This window comes from Coregonus lavaretus (assembly GCF_964263955.1).
Source record: "Coregonus lavaretus genome assembly, chromosome: 7".
NCBI lineage: Eukaryota > Metazoa > Chordata > Actinopteri > Salmoniformes > Salmonidae > Coregonus > Coregonus lavaretus.
In genome coordinates, this window is record NC_139994.1 from 32,541,982 (window position 1) to 32,565,172 (window position 23,191).

Sequence of the window (23,191 nt, forward strand, 5' to 3'; positions counted from 1 at the left end):
AAATAAGCTTTTTGTGCATATGGAACATTTCTGGGATCTTTTATTTCAGCTCATGAAACATGGGACAAACACTTTACATGTTGCTTTTATATTTTTGTTCAGTGTATTTAGGATGTTTGAGGGAGTGACTTTTACTACCCATCACATTAAAAGCCCTTCCTTATTGCTTTGGAAATGTTTAAGTCTGTCTCCACATGTTCTTCAGTGATTTAACATGAACAAGGCTGTCAAATGGACTTTGCTGTCAATATTACTGGAAAAGTTGTAAAAGCAAAGAGTTCATATTCCCTTTCCCATCATGAGTTGTAGTAGACTTTGCAATAACCATGAACTGGGGCAGGGGAAGGAAAGCATGGTTCAGTTGACTCGCAGATAGTGGCACCTATTCAACTCTGTCCAAGACCAGATTAAGGTGCTGTTCAGAGCAAAGGTTAAACTTTAAAAAATAAGATACAAATGGAATGTTACATTCTCAACTTTTTAGCAAACTATGTAGAAATTAGAACCACCAATTCTCTGGATTGTCTGGGCTGCTTGATATTCAGTGAGTTGTATGAAATGCAACACTGCTGAAACAAATGTGGATCCATTAGTCAATTTTTAATCACATTTATTAAAATGACAAAACATAAAACAAAAACAGACATATGCAATATGACTTCATTACTACACAAGTCAGCTGTTGGTAACTTCTTCAATTACTTCACAGCAGTAGACTGTTTCATGGTAGAGTACTGTGAAATTAATTGTTCAGTATGTATTTGGCACAGCAAGTGGTGAGCATAACTGGCATTTCATAGCATGCTGTAGTGCCACTGATCTCTCATGGCAATACTGTACTGTATGAAAGGGTCTTACACAGAAGACACCTTTTTTGTCAGTCATTTATACCCCATACATGGAAAAGGTTAAAGTTTGTCTACCACACTGAAACAATAACTGCACAAATTCATACGAAATTAACAGTGACAGTGTAAAAACGGAGAAATACACACAACAGGCCCCAGGGGAAGCCTAGGAGTTTCCTAGCATGGCAAGCCCAGGGTCAGTCTCCGATTCTGGACAGGCTTCCAGTCGAGCGAGCCTGCTCTGCTCCAAGGCGATGGCCTCCGCTGAGTGTTTGCATTTCTCTGATCCACACTGGCAGGTGAAGTATTTACTCTTGATGTCCCAGAAACGGTCTCCATAATCAAACCTGTGCACACAGAAAGAACATTGAGAATTGTATCAGCCTGGAATTACAATGTACGTTAATATCATATTCATAGTGGAATAAACAATATACTCTCAGGCCATTTTATTTCTGGTGCAAGAGAAGCGATATATGGAATAGATGCTACTCTTACTGAAAAAGTGGTGCCAAATCATGTTTCAACTTTCCTAAGGCAGTATCAAAGCCACTCCACTGGGCTTCCATTTTGTGTCTGGCGCTCAGATCCACAGTGTGCGTGCGGTGCAGCCTCTCACCCTAGCTCCTGTCCTGTGAGGATATCTCTGGAACTGAAGAAGGCGATGCGGGGGAAGCGCAGGTCCTGGTGCAGCATGAACACCCGCACAGGGATGATGTTGGGGTCACACAGGTGGTTGATGAAGCGGCTGATGTTACCGTAGTAACGGGCATCAATGCAGTACACCTCCCCGTCCTTTAGAGGGAAGGAGAGCGAGAGAGAGAGAGATGTACTAAGGTGCATTGGTATATCAGCGGTATGTTTTTAAAAACGTATCTCTGTGTCTAAATGACGGTAAAGTCTACACCAGTTGTATTTGGCGCATGTGACAAATCAAATTTGATTTGATGTATTTTATCGTTTTTATGTGTAATCCCTATGAGAGGAAAAACAGATGAGGTACCTTGTTGTCCAGGTCAAAGAGGTAAGAGTCATCTTCTCTCACATCTGCCTCTGCGTCAGAGATCAGTTCTCCTACATATCTGTGTGGAGAGAAATGTTACTTACATTCATCAACAAGCCAATTAACTATTTGATAGAACTGGCAAAACATTAGATTGGCTACTGTTGGAGCCAAATTCCCTTCTTTTTTTTGTGTGCTATATTGAATATAAGTATACATATTGCATTATGAATTATTGAGTATGGTTGATTTTTGGTTTTCCATTATGGTGATCATCGGTATTTAAAAGCATTATGGAGCCTTTCCTGGGAACCCCCCCCCCCCCGCCCCCGCCCGCCCGCCCATGTTCTCCTTCCCTTTTCTATTTAGGTTTTTGGCAGTATGGGTCAACTAGGCCTCAGGTATGGCGGTACCGCACAGTTTTTTTTTTTTTTACCACTAAGCTAATACTTGGAACTAAGAAAGCTGCTATTAGTCTATACTTTTTGTTTGCCGTTTAAGTCTGATCATCGATGGAATATAGCCTATGAAATTACCTTTGTTTGGAAAATAAATGTATGCTTGTTTTTACACTATCGGAGCATACCTGTGGCCTCAAGGCATGTTTGGAATTGGGTTACGAATTGCCTTTATACACACTAATTTCCTTTAAAATAACCATACGCACGCACACACACACTTACTCGCAGATGAAGCTGCCTTGGGGAATGTCCTGTAGAGCCCGAACTCCCCATCCCATCTTCTCTGTCCGGTACAACTGGAGACGTACCCTAAGAGAGAGAGAGAGAAAGTATACCAGTGAGATTGTACCAGGACACAGACCAGACAGTAAGATTAGCATTTTAGTCATTTAGCAGACGCTCTTATCCAGAGTGACTTACAGTAGAGAGTGCATACATTTTTTGTACTGGTCCCCAGTGGGACAGATAGTGCCTTCAGAAAGTATTCATACTCCATGACTTATTCCACATTTTGTTGTCTTACAGCCTGAATTCAAAATGGATTCAATTGATTTCTCACCCATCTACACACAATACCCTATAATGACAAAGTGAAAACATGTTTTTAGAAATTGTAGCAAATTCATTGAAAATGAAATACAGAAATATCTCATTTAAATAAGTATTCACACCCCTTTGCTATGACAATCCAAATTGAGATCAGGTTTATCCAATTTCCTTTGAACGTTGTTGAGATGTCAATACAACTTGATTGGAGCCCACTTGTGGCCAATTCAATTGTTTGGACATGATTTAGAAAGAAACACACCTGTCTATATAAATGTTCTACAATTGACAGTCCAAGGAACTGTCCGTAGATCTTTGAGATAGAATTGTGATGGGGCATATACAGATGAAGTCGGAAGTTTACATACAACGTAGCCAAATACTTCTAAACTCAGTTTTCAAAATTCCTGACATTTAATCCTAGTAAAAATTCCCTGTCTTAGGTCAGTTAGGATCACCACTTTATTTTAAGAATGTGAAATGTCAGAATTATAGTAGAGAGAATGATTTATTTCAGCTTTTATTTCTTTCATCACATTCCCAGTGGGTCAGAAGTTTACATACACTCAATTAGTATTTGGTAGCATTGCCTTTATATTGTTTCACTTGGGTCAAACGTTTTGGGTAGCCTTCCACAAGCTTCCCACAATAAGTTGGGTGAATGTTGGCCCATTCCTCCTGACAGAGCTGGTGTAACTGAGTCAGGTTTGTAGGCCTCCTTGCTCGCACACACTGTTTCAGTTCTGCCCACACATTTTCTATAGGATTGAGGTTAGGGTTTTGTGATGGCCACTCCAATACCTTGACTTTGTTGTCCTTAAGCCATTTTGCCACAACTTTGGAAGTATGCTTGGGGTCATTGTCCATTTGGAAGACCCATTTGCGACCAAGCAAGATTGATGTCTTGAGATGTTTCTTTAATATATCCACATAATTTTTCTTCCTCATGATGCCATCTATTTTGTGAAGCGCACCAGTCCCTCCTGCAGCAAAGCACCCCCACAGCATGATGCTGCCACCCCCATGCTTCACAGTTGGGATGGTGTTCTTCGGCTTGCAAGCTACCCCCTTTTTCCTCCAAACATAACAATGGTCATTATGGCCAAACCGTTGTATTGTTGTTTCATCAGACCAGAGGACATTTCTCCAAAAAGTACGATCTTTGTCCCCATGTGCAGTTGCAAATCGTAGTCTGGCTTTTTTATGGTAGTTTTGGAGCATTGGCTTCTTCCTTGCTGAGCGGCCTTTCAGGTTATGTCGATATAGGACTCGTTTTACTGTGGATATAGATACTTTTCTACCTGTTTCCTCCAGCATCTTCACAAGGTCCTGCGTGGTCCCGTGGTGTTTATCCTTGTGTACTATTGTTTGTACAGATGAACGTGGTACCTTCAGCCGTTTGGAAATTGCTCCCAAGGATGAACCAGACTTGTGGAGGTCTGAGGTCTTGGCTGATTTCTTTTGATTTTCCCATGATGTCAAGCAAAGAGGCACTGAGTTTGAAGGTAGGCCTTGAAATAAATCCACAGGTACACCTCAAATTGACTCAAATGATGTCAATTAGCCTATCAGAAGTTTTGACATCATTTTCTGGAATTTTCCAAGCTGTTTAAAGGCACAGTCAACTTGGTGTATGTAAACTTCTGACCCACTGGAATTGTGATATAGTGAATAATAAGTGAAATAATCTGTCTGTAAACAATTGTTGGAAAAATTACTTGTGTCATGCACAACGTAGATGTCCTAACCGACTTGCCAAAACTATAGTTTGTTAACAATACATTTATGGAGTGGTTGAAAAACGAGTTTTAATTACTCAAACCTAAGTGTATGTAAACTTCCAACTTCAACTGTATCTGCGGAAGGGTATAAAACAATTTCTAGAGTCTTGATAGTTTCCAAGAGCACAGTGGTCTCCATCATTGGGAAATTGAAAAAATACGGAACAACACAGACTCTGCCTAGAGATGGCCGTCTGACCAAACTGAGCAACCAGGCAAGAATGACCTTGGTTAGGGAGGTGACCAAGATCCCAATGACCACTCTGACAGAACTACATAGTTCCTTGGCTGAGATGGGAGAACCTGCCAGAAGGACAACGGTCTCTACAGCACTTCACCAATCTGGCCTTTATGGGAGAGTGGCCAGACGGAAGCCACTTCTGAGAAAAAAGGCACATGACATCACACCTGGAGTTTGAAAAAAGGCACGTGAAAGACTGAGATCATTAGGCAAAGGAGTCTGTGGTCTGATGAGACAAATTAACTATTTGGCCTGAATGCAAAGCGTTATGTGTGGAGAAAACAAGGCACAGCTCATCACCTGTCTAACACCATCCCTACCGTGAAGCATGGTGGTGGCAGCATCATGCTATGGGAATGCTTTTCAGCAGCAGGGAATGGGAGACTGGTAAGGATGGAGGGAACAATGAATGGAGCCAAATACAGGCAAATCCTTATTGAGAATCTGCTTCAGAGTGCAAACGACCTTAGACTGGGATGAGGATTTACGTTACAATAGGACAATGACCCCAAGCATACAGCCAAAGCAACGCTGGAATGGCTTCAGAACAAGAATGTGAAAGTCCTTGAGTGGCCCAGCCAAAGACCAGACTTGAATCCCATTAAAAATCAGTGGAAAGACTTGAAGATTGGTCTTCACCACCACTCCCCATCTATCTTAACAGAGCTTGAGACAATCTGCAAGGAAGAATGGGAGAAAATCCCCAAATCCAGATGTGTAATGCTGATACAGACATATCCAAGACGACTTAAAACTGTAATCACCGCCAAAGGTGCTTTTACAAAGTGTTGACTCAGGGGTGTGAATACTTAAGTAAATGAGATTTCTGTATTTCATTTTTAATAAATGTGCAAAACTTTCTAGAAAAAAAATTAATATTTAATCCATTTCGAATTCAGGCTGTAACAACAAAATGTGGAATAAGTCATGGGGTATGAATACTTTCTGAAGGCACTGTATACAATAGTGTTCTAATTCGATTTAAATGTGTACAGTGGTGTGGTAACACAGCTCTTACTTGATGCCCGCCTGCACCACTCTGTTCTTGCAGGTGCGGTAGCAGGAGCACGCCAGGTTACATTCGAATATGAGAGGTGGTTCGATCTTATTGAACTCCTGGAGTAACCGGTGGTCCTGGTAAACACAGAAAACACATGTAGTCCCCCACAAATTAGATATAAAAGGTTCCACAATTGACAGTGCATGTCAGAGCAGAAACTATACTACGAAGTCCAAGGAACTGTCCGTAGATCTTTGAGATATAATTGTGATGAGGCATATATCTGTGGACGGGTATAAAACAATTTCTAGAGTCTTGACAGTTTCCAAGAGCACAGTGGTCAATCAGTGCAATTTTGTAAATGCCGGATCTCTTATGGCCAGACGCATCATTCATCAAAAGAGAACATCACGTAAAACCCGCAAATTCAGACAAACAAAATGGTGTTCGCACTTAAATGTAGCATAAAGCTTACTTCCTTATTCCATTTTTTTTACATTATTTTCACTGCATCAGGGAAAGCGTTCACAAACGTTTCGGCTTTACAGCCTTCTTCAGTGTGTAGGTTTCAATTCAAAACAGTATTTGTAAAGAACAACCGATGGGCAGCAGGTGCTTCTAATCAGGATTGCCACTCATCTGCCAATCAGAGATGTGGCTTTTCTACCTGTATACAAATTAGTCACAATGGGTATAGGAGCGGGCACGAAGTGCAACTCACGAATCAACCGCCCCAGGTGTCCGCTCACCTGAATACATCATATAAATTCATGAGACAGCCCAACACAAAGGACATCAGGCACAGCCGTTCATAAATATGTGGGGCCAACTCATAAACGATACGTAAAATCTGATATAAAAGAACACTGTCCATTTGTCTAAATGTAGCTTATAGGAAGGAGGTGAAATCTAATGATTTGTTTAAACAGTGTGGAGATACAGAATTTCATTTATATATCCACATGGTTTCTCTTTGGAGTAATTTGTTGTCGTAATCACCTCTACGTGGTGGATGAACTTTTTCGATCCCGATGCAACGCAATTCATTATTAGAATGATTTTGTTCTATAAAGTATCTCGCAACTGGCGAGGTGATATCTTGACGTCTAATAGTGGATTTATGTTCTCCAAAACGGGATGTTTTTCCAATATAAATCTTATTGCAAGAACACTAACAAATAAATAACTCCTTTAGTAGTGCAAGTTATACATGACTTTGTTTCCTTATGGTGCTACAAGAGGTACATGATCTACAGGGGAAGCATCCTTTCATGAATGCCTCTTCTCTCTCCGACTACATCTGATTTAACCAATATGTTTGATAGATTTCTTGATCGTTTATAGGTGAATAAAGGTGGATTCTGGAAGTCAGAATTTCAAGAGGAGTCTGATGATAATCTATGCCAATGTTTATTGACAATAGACTTGATGTCATTATGGCTATCATTGAAAGTAAGTATATAGTTTACAGAAAACTGTTTATTCTGTTTTTGTTGGGATTTATTAAGTAACTGGCTTCTGTTCAAGCTTTTAACTTGTTTTTAAGCTTTATCAAGCCAGGTATCAAGGTATCCTCTAAAGCGAAAACACTCAAGGAGATCATTTAATTGTCTATCATATTCTTCCTGTGTCGCAGATGCGACGCAGTCTATGAAGTTGGCTTACTGGTAAACCTATTTTTAGGGGGAGAGGTTGTAAAGCCGAATCATCTGTATACGTTATCCCGGATGCAGTGAAAATCCTTTTTTTTTGTATCTAATAATTAAGTAAGCTTTATGCTACATCTTTTCAGACGCATCATTCACCCAAATTTCATAAAAATTGGGCCAGTGAAGTCTGAGGTATCACGTGGGTTAGCTAGACTCATATCCCTGAGCATGTGTGGCAAATTTCAGCACTCTGATTCAAACAGATCATGAGATAAACATGTGCCCGTTATAGCGCCCCTATGTGGTCGATATTAATGTTCTTGCATATGTTGAGTATTGACAGTGTTTGCAACACGTGTACCAAATTGTTACAATATGAATATCCACGTGAATGTTTATTGGTCAATATCGGCCATGTTGTTTTAGGTACTAGTCTGGAAAATATTGCACTGAGAGACCTTTGTCCATAGAGGCCACATATCAAGTTTTGTGCAGATCAGTCAGTCGGTGCCAGAAGAGTAAGTGTTTTTCGGAGGGAAATCCATCATGACGGACCTTATGGATCCAGAGACACATTTTTTCCTTGTGAGGAGAGGGACATATGTACCGAATTTCATGACTTTAGTTAAAACTGGGTGAGGGCGTGACCCTTTCAAAGTTTGAATTTTCAATTTATTGTTATTGCGCCACCATCTGGCCAATCAGTGTAATTTTGTAAATGCTGGATCTATATGGCAAGACACATCATTCACCCAAGTTTTGTCAAAATAGGGCCAGTGCTGTCTGAGATATCGTGTGTGACTAACGTACGAACGTACAACCGGATGGACGGAGACAGATCCACAGTCCCCTCCCCAATTTCATAATGGGGGACAAAAAATGGAAATACAGTTTGTTACACTTTATTTGGAAAGTCCATCACAAATAATGTGTTCAACAAACTATCCACAGTTTAATAAGATATAATATGTACAATTTGAAGAATGAGAGCAAGATCTCTGAAAACCCAGGATATTTACAAGGTTCCAGTTTGTCAATTTCCTTAATCAAATATAAACTACAACCCCAACATTTACATACTTTTATATCCAAATAAAGTGGGCTGTAAAATAAATCATGTGTCACTAACCTTGTCGTACCAGCAGCGGATACTGAGCTGTCCACACAGACAGTTGCTGGAGGAGCAGTCATCTGTGCAGCTGCAGTGCTGAGGGACAGATACAGACACAGGATGCATGCATGATCAATGATAACAAGTATCATATGTATGTATCATCTATAAGTGTGTGTTGTTACCGTATGTATGTACCTGTAAGTGCGTGATGTTGCGGTCAATGTTCATGGCTGAAGTCTCACAGTTCTCAGAGACGTACTTGTAGTCTGAGGGACATCCCTCATCATCCACTGCGTTCACACAGGGGATAGGCACATTCTCATACCCCTGGGCTACGTCACTGCTGATGATCTTCTCTGTACGAAGCATGCGATTGGCTATCCCCCTGCGCAGCTTTCTGTTTATCTGGAGTGACACCCAGACGGGCGAATCGGAACGCGCCAGAGAAAGAGGTGTGTCCCCTTCCCTGTTCATGATGTCAATGTCTGCCCCCCTAGAGAGGAAAAGCCTGTAGAGAGAGGAGATAAGCAATCAAACAAGGTGCTAAAGTTGCCCTTAGGCACAGATCTAGGATCAGATTACCCACCCCATATGATAACCGCAACCATTAGGGGCGTAAAATGCTCAAATGACTTCAGATAAGTATCTACGGACAAATTCCTTCTATTCCAAACTAATAGACTACAAGAGTAACCGCTGGATGCGATTGACAGGGTATTGGGCTACTCACGTGACACACTCGAGGAAGCCCTCCCTGGAAGCGATGTGTAGGGGAGTGTCCCCGTGCATGTTGACAGAGGACAGCTGGCAGCCGGCGTTCAGGACCATCTCTGCTATCTCCACACAGCCTGCGAAGGATGCCCAGTGGAGACACACATTCATCTCCTAATAGAGAGAGAGAGAGGAGGAGAGATTTGTATCATCCCAGAGGGACTTTGATCACAATCAATTAATGTAAATATATATATATATATATATATATATATATATATATATATATATATATATATATATATATATATATATACACAGTGGGGGAAAAAAAGTATTTAGTCATCCACCAATTGTGCAAGTTCTCCCACTTAAAAAGATGAGAGAGGCCTGTAATTTTCATCATAGGTACACGTCAACTATGACAGACAAATTTAGAAGAAAAAAAATCCAGAAAACCACATTGTAGGATTTTTAATGAATTTATTTGCAAATTATGGTGGAAAATAAGTATTTGGTCACCTACAAACAAGCATGATTTCTGGCTCTCACAGACCTGTAACTTCTTCTTTAAGAGGCTCCTCTGTCCTCCACTCGTTACCTGTATTAATGGCACCTGTTTGAACTTGTTATCAGTATAAAAGACACCTGTCCACAACCTCAAACAGTCACACTCCAAACTCCACTATGGCCAAGACCAAAGAGCTGTCAAAGGACACCAGAAACAAAATTGTAGACCTGCACCAGGCTGGGAAGACTGAATCTGCAATAGGTAAGCAGCTTGGTTTGAAGAAATCAACTGTGGGAGCAATTATTAGGAAATGGAAGACATACAAGACCACTGATAATCTCCCTCGATCTGGGGCTCCACGCAAGATCTCATCCCGTGGGGTCAAAATGATCACAAGAACAGTGAGCAAAAATCCCAGAACCACACGGGGGGACCTAGTGAATGACCTGCAGAGAGCTGGGACCAAAGTAACAAAGCCTACCATCAGTAACACACTACGCCGCCAGGGACTCAAATCCTGCAGTGTCAGACGTGTCCCCCTGCTTAAGCCAGTACATGTCCAGGCCCGTCTGAAGTTTGCTAGAGTGCATTTGGATGATCCAGAAGAGGATTGGGAGAATGTCATATGGTCAGATGAAACCAAAATATAACTTTTTGGTAAAAACTCAACTCGTCGTGTTTGGAGAACAAAGAATGCTGAGTTGCATCCAAAGAACACCATACCTACTGTGAAGCATGGGGGTGGAAACATCATGCTTTGGGGCTGTTTTTCTGCAAAGGGACCAGGACGACTGATCCGTGTAAAGGAAAGAATGAATGGGGCCATGTATCGTGAGATTTTGAGTGAAAACCTCCTTCCATCAGCAAGGGCATTGAAGATGAAACGTGGCTGGGTCTTTCAGCATGACAATGATCCCAAACACACCGCCCGGGCAACGAAGGAGTGGCTTCGAGAGAAGCATTTCAAGGTCCTGGAGTGGCCTAGCCAGTCTCCAGATCTCAACCCCATAGAAAATCTTTGGAGGGAGTTGAAAGTCCGTGTTGCCCAGCGACAGCCCCAAAACATCACTGCTCTAGAGGAGATCTGCATGGAGGAATGGGCCAAAATACCAGCAACAGTGTGTGAAAACCTTGTGAAGACTTACAGAAAACGTTTGACCTGTGTCATTGCCAACAAAGGGTATATAACAAAGTATTGAGAAACTTTTGTTATTGACCAAATACTTATTTTCCACCATAATATGCAAATAAATTCATTAAAAATCCTACAATGTGATTTTCTGGATTTTTTTTTCTCAATTTGTCTGTCATAGTTGACGTGTACCTATGATGAAAATTACAGGCCTCTCATCTTTTTAAGTGGGAGAACTTGCACAATTGGTGGCTGACTACTGTATATATATATATTTATAAAGAATTGGAGTCCTACAACCAAAATGACACTGACCTTCAATAAATGAAGTATAAAGAAGCAAATGCTGTCGTTTCAAGGATTTGTGCCTATAAATCCTACACATCTTCCTTCAAAATCAGTTTGGCCATTGTATTCCCATATGTTGTTATACCAGGACAAAGACTAACCTTGTCCTTGAGGGTGACATCAGCCCCCCTGTTAAGAAGTGCTCTGATGACCTTGATGTGCTTGTGCTCTGCAGCCCAGATGATAGGAGTCCAGCCTCCACTATCCTGAAAGCGGGATACAGCACATTGACTCAGAGGATAAGGGGACTGGACTATACAATGGTACTCAAGCCAATACAGCCAAACACAAGTACATTACATGGAACTGGTAGATAGATTAAACATACAGGTTTATTCTGGTGGTAATAGTTAACTCAGTCTATTGACTAATTAAGAACTACAGGTAACTAACACTACCAAGTGACACATGATACAGTATCTGTTATTGAGTACATTGAATGATTACTATCCCTACAAAGGAAGGTGTTAGTGCTACGCTAAGTAAAGGAGTATTACACTGCATAGACAAACATAACATACAGAGGGATTCAGTTTGAAATTAGACAAACTCTGGTTAGCCGAAGTAAAAAAAAAAAATTACAACTTTACATCAAATAAAGAGAATCATTATCTTCAACTGTGCATGCATAGTCTGAATCAAGATAAATTATAAACAATTATTCTCAGAACCCAGACAACGTGGTCATTGGACATGATGCAGTGCAAAGTACACAGTCGACAAAGAGTGACAGACTGATAAAACACACACACACTGACTTGTTGGTTGTTGCCACCCTGTCTAGAGCCCAAGAGTGTTCCTCTCTCGCTCTTCCCCACCTGTGCGTTGATGTCCACCTGTCCCGTCTCCAACAAAAGGGTGACAATGTCCAGACTGCCCAGTTTGGCTGCGTGGTGGAGACCAGTGTAGCCATCTTCTTCCTGGAGAGCAGAGGAGGGGGAGAAGAGAGGGAGGAGGGGAGAAGAGAGGAAAATAAGGGAAAAGGGAGATGGAAAGAGAATGGAAAAAAATAGAATAGTTGAGGGGAAGAGGAGAAGGAGAAAAGACAATAGGAGAGGTGGACAGAAAAAATCTCATATTTTAATATTGTCAGAAGTGGATAATTTGATCGCAATCAAGATTGTATTAACATACCACCTACAGGTCCTAGCTACAGTTAGTCTATAATATATTATCCTGTTGACTTCTGGGGTGACTCAAGGTGATTATCAAATTCTTTCAGGTTTAAATCCTTTACGGCTCATGTTATTAGAGCCTCTACTAGTGTTAGCGGGTTGGCTTTGGTATAGGGGCTGTTTACCAGACACTCACAGTGTGATAGACGCAGGCTCCACTCTGGACCAGGTACCTGGTCACCTCTACATGGTTGTTGACGATTGCCTCCAGGAGAGGGGTCCTCATGGATTTGTCTTGGACGTCTAGTTTAGCACCTGCCTGTAAATAGACAATACATTTATTTGAGCACTCTGGTGAATAATAACTGTCTGAGTGACACTCTGATCCATATTTGGGTGAATAAGTGTAAAGGAGTCACTTTTATCATTGACCATAACGATAAAGAGCAGGGTCGTATTCATTTGGGGACACCGTAGTAAAACATTTGCAACAGAAAACTGCCTAATGAATATCACCCAGTTGTAATTGAAATGAAAAGGTTGTTCACCTGCACCAGCATGTAGCAGACCTCCAGCAGGCCTCTCTGGGCGGCAACGTGGAGAGCACAGCGTCTGTTCTGGGAGTCAGCCTGGTAGGCTGGGTCTATGCCCTCCACTGAACCAAACAGAGAGAGTAAGTGGAGTGGATGGGTTATTAGCAGCAGTAGGAGTCAATATCAACTCATTCATTCACTTGCACTTATGTGAAAGAACAGTGGTAACACGAGTTTCCAGAGCTGATGAAAGAGAGGACAAAACATGCAATCAGATCAGGAATGTATTTTATCTAACAGTAAAATACAAAACAGACTCCTTATGACACTTACTGAGCATGAGCAGAACTCGCTGCACCTCGCCCTGCTTGGCGGCTGGATAGAGCTGGCGGGGGTGAAACCTCAGCTTCTTCCTCCTGACCAATCACAACCAATAATCATCACGTGAGAACAGCTCCTATGTTATGGTTGTCAGGACTCTGTGTAAAATGCATCGCTCCCACATCTTTTCCTTGGACTAACCACTGATCCAACACCATTAAATACATTTCCCCAATTCAATCAGTTCAGAAAATTTTGAATTTCAACAAAGGGAGGAAAGATGGATGTATTTTCAAAGCATCTAAACAGGGCCCAAATCTAGCTGTAAACAATTCCCATCAATCATTGATTTGCAATAAATAATGATATTCTATAAGACAGACCATTATTAGTCTATTTTATTATTTTGTCTCACTTCTCAGTGTCCTGGGTGAGAATGGCATTCTGCAGTGCCGCCCTACTGGGCCCTGCGGGAAGTGCACTGGGACAGACTGGCTTCCCATTGGGCAGACAGAGGGAGGGTCCCACACTGTCCACTCCCCCCTCCCCTGGGGGGGCTGCGTTGACAGGCCCTGCTGCCACAGCGGCTTGGGGGGGCTGCTGCTCCGGGTCCTTCTTTATCACCCCACGCATCCTCGCACTGACAAATAGAGAGGAGAAAGAGAGTGAGTAAAAAAAGGCTGGGACAATTAGGGTGGTGCGAATATCCATAATTTCCACATGAATAGTTATCAAATAATAATGACACAGACACAAGCTCAAATCAATTATCCAGAAATACACAACAAGCAGAGCAAAAGCATCCAATGATTGCAGATTGAAGTGCAGTGTAGAAAATATCATACGGCATCCTACACGTAGTCATTTCACACATCTTCATTTCCCTCCATCCTCACCTGATAGGGCCCTCCGGCCTCTTCCCGTTCTTCAGCGCCCCTGTGGAGGCCGCCAGGGAGAGGGCCGAGGGGATGGGGTGTGGGAGGGACGGTGTGGTGGTGGAGGAGGCTGAGGTGGTGACCACTGTGACCGCAGATGCTGTGGGGGGGATGGTGACCTCTTGGGCCTCCGAGGCATCCTCACCACAGTGGGGGCAGAAGAGCATGCCTGTGCCCATGCCCCTGCCCCTCCCAGCCCCGAGCACTGTCACACAACCCCGGTGGAAGCGGTGGGCGATGCGCTGGTCCGGACAGCACTCTAGGAAGGTGCCCTGGGAGATCAGAGATAGGGAGGGGTGTGAGGGTTAAGACCAGGTCAAACATATGCTGTACATGCAGACTTATAATGCATTTCAAGTGTCTGCAGTGGCCTCTCTGTGTCTCCTCTCCATCTTTACAGATCTGAAAACACAAGCTAGGTCTAAGGTGAAAGCAATATGGAGGATGTCTACTTGGAATTTGCTTTCACCTATCCAGTTCTTTGACATCAGATAGTATGTGTGATTGTGGGGGTGGCACAAAACCTTACCGCGATACAGAAGTATCCACATCCAGGGCAGCAGTGATGTTTGACCATATGTGACCGATGGCTCTCGCACAACACCATGAGGGAAACCCGACTGGACGGCCGCATGGTCTCCCCCTTCAGAATGATATTGGTACAGCCCACCAGCTGCGAAAGACAGAGGGAAAGTGAAAAATTGCTGGGGCGGCAGGTAGCTTAGTGGTTAAGAGCGTTGTGCCAGTAACCGAAAGGTCGCTGGTTCTAACCCCCGAGCCGACTAGGTGAAAAATCTGTCGATGTGCCCTTGAGCAAGGCACTTAACCCTAATTGCTCCTGTAAGTCGCTCTGGATAAGAGCGTCTGCTAAATGACAAATAAATAAATAAATAAAAATTCTAAATTAGATTTGTGAGATGGAATTGCCTATTTCCATTTAGCAGCGACTCCCAAAAATGGCCACCGCTCCCTAAAATATGATGTAAAAAATATATACAAAATAAGTAGAAAAGATAATGGAGCTACATATTTTTTAATAAGATCATCTTTGAGAACTAACAACCACCAGAATAAAAACTAGACCAACCGGGAGAATCTAAAATTCCAAAAATGTAATGGCATGGGACCCCTATTGATTTTGTTATAATGTTTGAGTCACTTACATTTACATTTTAGTCATTTAGCAGACGCTCTTATCCAGAGCGACTTACAGTTAGTGAGTGCATACATTTTCATACTTCGATAGCATAAGAACACGGCATAAGCCATGGTAAAATGTGCAGAATTGTTAGAAATTTGCTCTAAATCTGCAAATTCTCTCCGCCCCATGGCAAAATGTGTAGAATTGCAGGCTATTTGTTTTAAAACTGCTATTTTTGTCCGTGTGGCCAAGAGGGCCTCTAAAATGTTCAGTCAGAGACTGCACCATTGGCCACGCCCACAACCAAGCCACCCGACACTAACTTTGCCACCGCTGTTGAAAAGAATCCTAGGCTACATGTGCACAGCCACACACACCTCTCCATTGACGCTCTCTGTGGCCATGCAGAGTCTGTTGGGCCGTCTGCTGGCGCTGTCTACGCGTGGTGCCTCCATCCTGCAGCTACACAGAGGCAGCTCCTCCAGACGCTCCGTCTCTCCAGCATCACTGCCTTCTACACAGACATGCAGATAAGACATTCCCACATCGGTGTTAAATAGTACTATTCACTGTAGCATATAATCAGTGCTATTCACTGAGAACCATATCGTGGCTTTAGTTATGTACGCAAATCATGTGTTCACAAGACATCAATGGGAGATTTGTGTCAAAGTTTCAGGAAGCATACGTCAAGCTAGGATTTGACCCTGAGAGACCACAGATAAAGACATGCAGATTGTGTATTGTGTGTGAACACAATCGACCTACCGTGGTGAGGTGAGAGTGTTAGGCTGTCTGCTGCCGCGATGTCCAGGGAGCCCAAGGCAACCTCTGTGTACTCGCAGGACCCACCTAGAGCAGATGCTGCCGACACTGCTGGGAGTTACAACAGAAAATAATAATTGACCAGCAATAGGGCACTGTGGTGATAATGATAGTGCCGGTGATAAGACTATTTATACAAACTAATAAAGATCTCCCCGTCACTCACCTCTTCCTGCCTCTACTCCTTCGGCTCTCTCTCTCCCTTTTCCCCGCCCTGGGCGAGTCCATGGCGAATCGCTGCTCACTTTGTTCCTCTGGCCCAGCCTCTGTGGGCCCGACTCAGAGCTCTGTGGACAAAGAGGGTTTGGTTGACCGGCAGAGAAACATTGCTTTGCCCAAATAGATATTATGTTCCAGCAAGGGAATCTTACGAAACACATGTAGCATAAAACTGCCCGGTAAATGATTGTAGCTACCAACACAGGACGGGTTAAACTACTCACATGATCTGACATGTTACCAGACTCCTCTGCATCTCTTTCATGTAGCCTTCCCTCTATTCCACCATCTTCAGACTGCAAAAGGATAAATGGAAGGTATACATATCGAAAGAGAGCAGCAATAGTTTCCTTGTATCAATTCAAAATCGTGGCAATTCAGCATTAACCCTTCAACTGCTACACAAGGAAAAAATATCAGGACATTTTTTTCCCTACAAAATATGTATTTAGCCTCAGTATAGGCTAATAAATGAAAAAAATGTGTTTGCACAACTTACACTTTGATAGATAACGCGTCGCAAACCGGTTGAGTTGCCCAATTAGCGTAAACTAATTTTGTATAGGAATGTGCAAAGACTTTTTAAATAATGTCAAAAATGATACATGAATTTACATTATGTCTGCCTCTTTTACTTTTAATGGAAGATAGGCCCAGTGAAATGAGGACTGATATCAAATATTAATAAATACCATACATTTGTGTGTCAAAATATGAACATTAGAATGAATGTAAATTAATGCATTTACAGTTCAAATGCTTCAAATATCAGTAACATGGCATGTACTGAATGATATTGTGAAACATACCGAAGATAACAGGCAGACCGTGAATAATGATATGGATTTGAAATAATTGTTGTATTCGCACAGACAAAAAAAATCCCATAACAATATTTCTCCATTATCACTAGCTTTGACTTCATAGCATTCCTTTAAATGGGCAATTCAACCACCTGGTAGAGCATATTTTTCAAGAGTTCCTACAATTGTAAAACAACAGTAATTCAATCATGTTTTAGATGTCAACAACATTTTACAATGTTGTAATTTTCTATTTATACACAATTAGTAAAGAAAAATGTGTGATAAATGCGGTTCAATTTTGCTCATGTTCACTTCCTGGTTTTCAACCATCTTTGAATGCTCGTTTCAAAAAAGATGGGAGTCTGATAATGAAAACGACATTACCATTTTACTAAATGGCATTGATCGAGATGATCAAATATGCCAAACAAAATTCATGTTTAATTGTTGTCAAAATTCATATGAGCTGTCTGTTAAAGGGTTAATACAAATGGGTTGTGGCCACAATAATCATATTTATTCTGTGGAGAGCGTGTCAGTCACATTGATATTAGCCTCTGACCTTGCTGTCGGAGTAGGCTGCGTCCGTGTCGTCTCTTGCATAGGGGTTATAGAGAAGAAACTCGTCCTCATCTGCATCCTCCTCCAAGTCCTCCAGCCAACTGTCACGCCGTCTCGCCGCCTCGCGGAGTACACGATCTGCCTGAAATTCAAGTAACAAAAACAAAACGTTAGGTCAGGGTCACTACTTAATATCTCAACATGAGACCTATTATAAGCAACTATTATCTCCATGCTATAATAAAGCACTGACACACCCCTGCCCCGTCCTTACCTTCTGCTCTGTGCCTATTGAGCTCTCTGCCTTCTCAGGTGTACCATCATAACCTTGGCCCAACCTTCTCCTTTTTGCTGCTGCTGAGTAAAAGACAATTAACTTGACAGAATGCAAACTAAACAGTAAGTAATCTTACACACAAACATTAAAAGGAAAGATTTACCCATTTTGAATTTTATATTGTATTTGTGCATCTATGAGCGACGTTCTATAGGGTTCCCGGAGAAAAACACATCGTTCCGGCTATATTTCAGCCTGCTTGAATGGAGAATGGCTCAGATAGACATGAAATGACCCTGGGAATCGATAGAACATCACTCAGAGATGCACAAATACGATATAACATTCAAAATGTATGCAATATTTCAACACTGACCAGTATCACTCTCTGTCGTGAAGCTAGTCGTGGGGTCTGTGGGGTTGACTGGCACGATTGGCGACTCAATACACCTCACCTGAAAGGCAAAGACTCAATGGATCAGATGGTCAGGAAGTGGTTAATGTGACAGGAATAGAAAACTTCAGTGGTAAAATACTAATTTGTCAACATACTAACTCGAACATAAGATATGGCCTTTTTGATTGATATCACAGTATAAAATGGCTATACTAAAGAATATAGTGCTACTACCAGCCATCGTCTTAGGAGACTCACCTGTGTTGGGGGAGGTCTGTTCATGGTCTTGCGAGCACGGTGTATCTTTGCTGTCTGGCCAGTGACAGGAGGGGGAGAGGAGGATGAGGGATGGGGAGAGGAGGATGAGGGGTGGGGCGGGAGTGCTTTACTTCCAGGACCAAAAACACTCATCTTTGCTCTGCCAGAAGGAGAGGAAGTGGAGGAGAGTGAAGAGGACGTGGATGGAAGGGTCTTTGCTGCATGTCCTGTGAGGGGGCAATAAACGAAGGAATCATCGATTAAAACAGATTATGAAAACTAAGGAAGAGAGAGAGAAAACAGAGAGAACTGACAATAAGAAAGATGTAAACATTAAATCAATGTTAATGCAGTCTTGTAACCATGGATACTATATAGATCAATCTTTTACCTGCGAGGTTTCTGCCTGACACGGAAGAGGATGTTGTTGATAGTTGTTCGCTCTCCTCCCCGTTTTTCGAACCATCCCCCTGAATCTCCTGGAACAGTGACTGTGACAGCATTCCACCCATGGGCTCGGTCTCCATGGTAATAACTGCTGTGGCAGTACTTGTATCACCTAGGAAACATTCAACGCCTCTGCATCAACATGCACAGCACAACCCAAATGGGTTTCAATAAAAGCTGTGTATATATATATTTGAGAATCTACAGTATACAAATATTTGTCTAAATATATACATTCTCAATTTACATCCATACATTCTCAATTTACATCCATACCTTCATCCGACTGGCTTGAGAGTCTCACTTTAGGATCAGTTTCCAATGCATCACTCTCAGACAACTCCTAAACATTGGGAAAATACCAGAGCAGCATATGAAGTAGCACTCATTGGAACTTATTTGATGTGCAACAGATGCAGATCACATTCCAAATCATATACTGAATTAATGAATACAACCGTAACAAGAGAGATTTTAACATCCATAATAGCTAGAAGTGTTATCCATCTGCTGCACAAACTCCAGAGGTAATGTTGCAATTGTAATGAGTGACACTGAAATACACGCACGTGTAGAAATTGAACTTTTCCTATTGTATGCACGACCCAACTAGATAGCTAGCTACTGAAGTTGAAGTTGGAAAATGTCAGACACTCAATCTCCACAAAATGCATTGCAGAACGTAGGAATATTTGCTTTAAATGTTTCATTGTGAACCTTTACCTAAATCTTCCAGAGCCATTTTCTACCTGTGTCTGGCTAGCTAGTTAGCTAATTGTTCATGGGGGCTGCCTTCATGCTAGCAGAATGCCAGAAACAAGACTTTGCAAGCAAAACAACTTGCTTGTAAATATTGCATTTCGGGTATGGATCTTCGATGTATTGAATAACTGGCTAATTTGCAATGAACATAGCCGTTGTAAATTAGCTAGCTAGAAAAATAAAGCTACCATTTCTTTACCTTGGTTATTTTCTCAGATGCCGACATGTTTCCAATGAAATTAGACATATTTGACGTGGTGCGCGTAAACGTGCATTCTCCGCCCCTTTGTTCGTTGGCCATTCTCTCGTTTCCGGGTTGGGCAATTCAATATCCGGTCTAAGGCGGATAGGTTTTTCCGCAAGAGCCGGTGGGGGATTCGAAAAGACGGAGTGTGTACTGTACGTTCGTGGTGGCGAAGCGAGAGAGCGCTGAACTTTTCGGACGGGTTAGCCAAGAACAAGATAAGAAAATTGAGAGATAGGCAGCAATGCTAGTCCCCTAGTGCGAACCAGGAGTACGGTGGAAGTAACTTTAGACAAAGATTCGGTTGGAGAGCCTCGTAAATGGCGTCCCTTGAGAAAGCAAGAACAAGATGTATGTCAGGAGAAGTGCAGTATTATCATAAGGAGACGTATACTTGGAATACGGAGGAGGAATGGAGGGAAAAATAGAGGCAGGTGAGGTCTGAGAGAGGGAGCAAGATTGTGAACTTGAGTCGGTAAAAATGGCGGGAAAAGGGAGAAGGTTTGTTAAAGAAGAATGGTAGAAAATGTAAGCAGGTGTGGTGAAGTATTCGGAGCCCGACGGTCAGGATAAAGATGAGTCTGACAGTAGGAGTGAAGTTTTTGGAAAAAGTGGTCCCTTGCCTTTTGGCTGATCCATTTGTGGTTTCAGGGTGGGTAAAAAAAAAAATTGGGTATAGTGGAATCGGTGAGGATAACCAGAATTGGTCTAGTGATAATTTGTGTTTCTGCTAGTCAGAGGGAGAAGGCGCTCGGAGTTAAACAAATGGGGGCAAGAAATGTGAATTGTTTTACTCTCAAGATAAGGGCGCCATTGAAAGGAGTGATTACTGGGATAGCAGTAAATGTAAAAGTTGAACAACTGAAGGGGAAGATTCCCAGTGTTTGTCATGCTCGTCGTTTGGCAGAAGGGCATGAGACAAAGGAATGTGTAGCATTGGGGAAATGAGTGGTATGTGTTAATTGTAGGGGTGCCCATGTCATGGGGCTGGGGATCAGAAATGTCCCGTGCGAGAGAGGCAGGTTGAGGTTTCCAGGGTAAGAGTAGTTGTCATATGCTGAGGCAGTGAAGAAAGTAGAGGAATATGGGTCAAGGGGGAGGAGTGGTGAGAGTAGTAGATATGTAACAGTACAGAGGGATGGGCCAACAAGTGATATGTTTCAGAACGATTGGATTTATAGCAATGGTTATTAATTGTACTGCAGGGATGGAACGTAAGTCGAAGAAAATTGAGGTTGTGGTGGCAGCTGCAGATAGGTATTTGTGTGTGCGAGACTTGACATCAGAGGAGTTACAGGGTGTGTTAAGTGGTGATGTCCCATCCTTTCAGGTTGAGGGCATGAGGTAGGAATACATATATTTAAATAGTGGAGTAGGGTGGTGTTCATTGTGTATATATATAATGTATTTATTTTAATTTTATTTTTTGTGAGTACTGTTAGATGGTGGGGTATTTTTTAATTTTCGAGCAAAATATAAGGGAGTTGTACTCCAGTCTAGTAGATGGCGGTAATGCAACATATTGGATGCCAACCGCAGTTAAACCTCATCGAAGAAGGCTTTTCGAAAGCTAACTAGCTTGATTCCTAACCTTGCCCTGGCATTGGCTACAACCTAACCAGACGACAGGTTTGATATGCTAACTAGTTAGCTTTCAATCCTTGCTAGTAGGTAACTTTAGCTAGCTTGTTTCAACTGATTTCGCAAGTTAACGTTAGCTAGTTAGCATTCGAGGGCCGACTGTTCTTAAACATTTGTGTAATGTTAGTGTAAAATAAATGAAGGATCCAACTATGTTGGTACTCGTGTCATGTCTGTCTACTGCAGTAGGCTACGGCTTGTCCATGTGCTAGTTAAAAGCAACAAACCCAGACGAGCTAAACATGAAAGCATCCAGCAGAGATCAGCTTCTTACTAGGTAACGTTAGCTATATTATAGATGAAGCATTATGGTTGTTTTGACATAACATTTGTTAGATTGTATATACGTTATATAAATAGTCTTAGCAAGCTCTTAGGCAAGCTCTTTTTTTTTGTTGATATAATATTTAGTTAGCTAGCTTTGCAGACGTAGGAGATGTAGATATTTAAAAAAAAAAATCCAGGCAATTTACTCCGATTTGAGAGCACTCCCGCAACACCCGCTGAATATGACTGGTGTCAGTAAACGTCGGCAAAAAAAAGTAATTTAATTGTTGCCAGCAGCACAGTTGGTCACTAACGCTCTAGATAACATGAAAACGACCTAACCAGTTCTGCTGGGCGAGTAACATGGTCAGAGTGAGGTGTTCTCTCATGTGTCTGGAAGTAACTAGTAAGCTAGCCAACTTTTACAAGTTGGCTTGGGTGCTTGACTGCCGTTGTTTGGTCAGAACGCTTGGATCAACCTTACTCCTCGGCCAGAGCGTCCAGTTTACGCTGCGAGAGCCGAAACGCTCGGAATTTATTAACATAATCTGACATGTAACATTAGGCTCCTTTGTCGAAAATTGGGCTAGGGTCAAGGGTAGTAGCCTACTACTGACCCTTGACCCTAGCCCAATATTCAACTAAAGGAGCCTAATGTTACTCCTTAGTCCAAGGACCTTACATGTTCTAGGCCAATACAGAGTGTTACGAATTTGTGCTCCAGGAAGGGTGGCTTCTTAGCGTTCAGGGTATGAACGTCCCAAGGATTACAGATAAAAACAGATCCAAAGTCAGTGGCCTTGTTTGAGAGGATAAAAAAATTATAAACCGTAATGTATCATGGTTAAATTGTGACTGACTGATCTACCAATAATAATGAGTAGTTATTTATGATGCAAGGTTCTTTTTAGATCAGTCATTCACCTGCACTGTCGGTTGCAATTTTCGAACAAGCCCAGTATTACTGTACCAGAGAGGAAGAGGCAAAGCAAGAGGGATGACTTGGCCCAAAATCTGTTTTCTCCAGCAGGTGGCGTTTTTTTCACTCACCAAGAGAGGAGCTCTTGGATGGAGGTCAATGATTGTCGAATTTTGTT

At 42.1% G+C, this 23,191-nt stretch overlaps 1 protein-coding gene across 5 annotated transcripts; it reads right to left on the minus strand.

Moving 5' to 3' along the window:
• Positions 1-593: 593 nt before the first annotated feature.
• On the minus strand, positions 594-20,223 carry LOC311131755 (histone-lysine N-methyltransferase EHMT2-like). Of its 5 annotated transcripts, none has more exons than XM_084164886.1 (27): positions 20,142-20,223; positions 19,457-19,523; positions 19,125-19,312; positions 18,734-18,960; positions 18,455-18,533; positions 18,076-18,155; positions 17,803-17,943; positions 16,659-16,730; positions 16,382-16,502; positions 16,159-16,266; positions 15,768-15,904; positions 14,779-14,922; positions 14,211-14,521; positions 13,730-13,954; positions 13,327-13,409; positions 13,009-13,115; positions 12,657-12,779; positions 12,164-12,265; positions 11,447-11,551; positions 9,374-9,528; positions 8,839-9,151; positions 8,659-8,736; positions 5,899-6,014; positions 2,535-2,621; positions 1,852-1,930; positions 1,468-1,643; positions 594-1,195 (listed from the first exon to the last, which is right to left on the minus strand). In XM_084164886.1, the coding sequence occupies exons 3-27, from the start codon at positions 19,258-19,260 to the stop codon at positions 1,015-1,017; spliced, it is 3,486 nt and encodes a 1,161-aa protein (XP_084021012.1). In that variant the 5' UTR covers positions 19,261-19,312; positions 19,457-19,523; positions 20,142-20,223; the 3' UTR covers positions 594-1,014. The 5 variants fall into 5 exon arrangements, with proteins under 5 accessions (XP_084021012.1, XP_084021009.1, XP_084021008.1 ...); XM_084164883.1 differs by having other exon boundaries at positions 12,104-12,265; positions 16,159-16,263; positions 18,076-18,158; positions 19,125-19,292; positions 20,142-20,217; XM_084164882.1 differs by having other exon boundaries at positions 12,104-12,265; positions 18,076-18,158; positions 19,125-19,292; positions 20,142-20,217.
• Between the last annotated feature and the right edge of the window lie 2,968 nt (positions 20,224-23,191).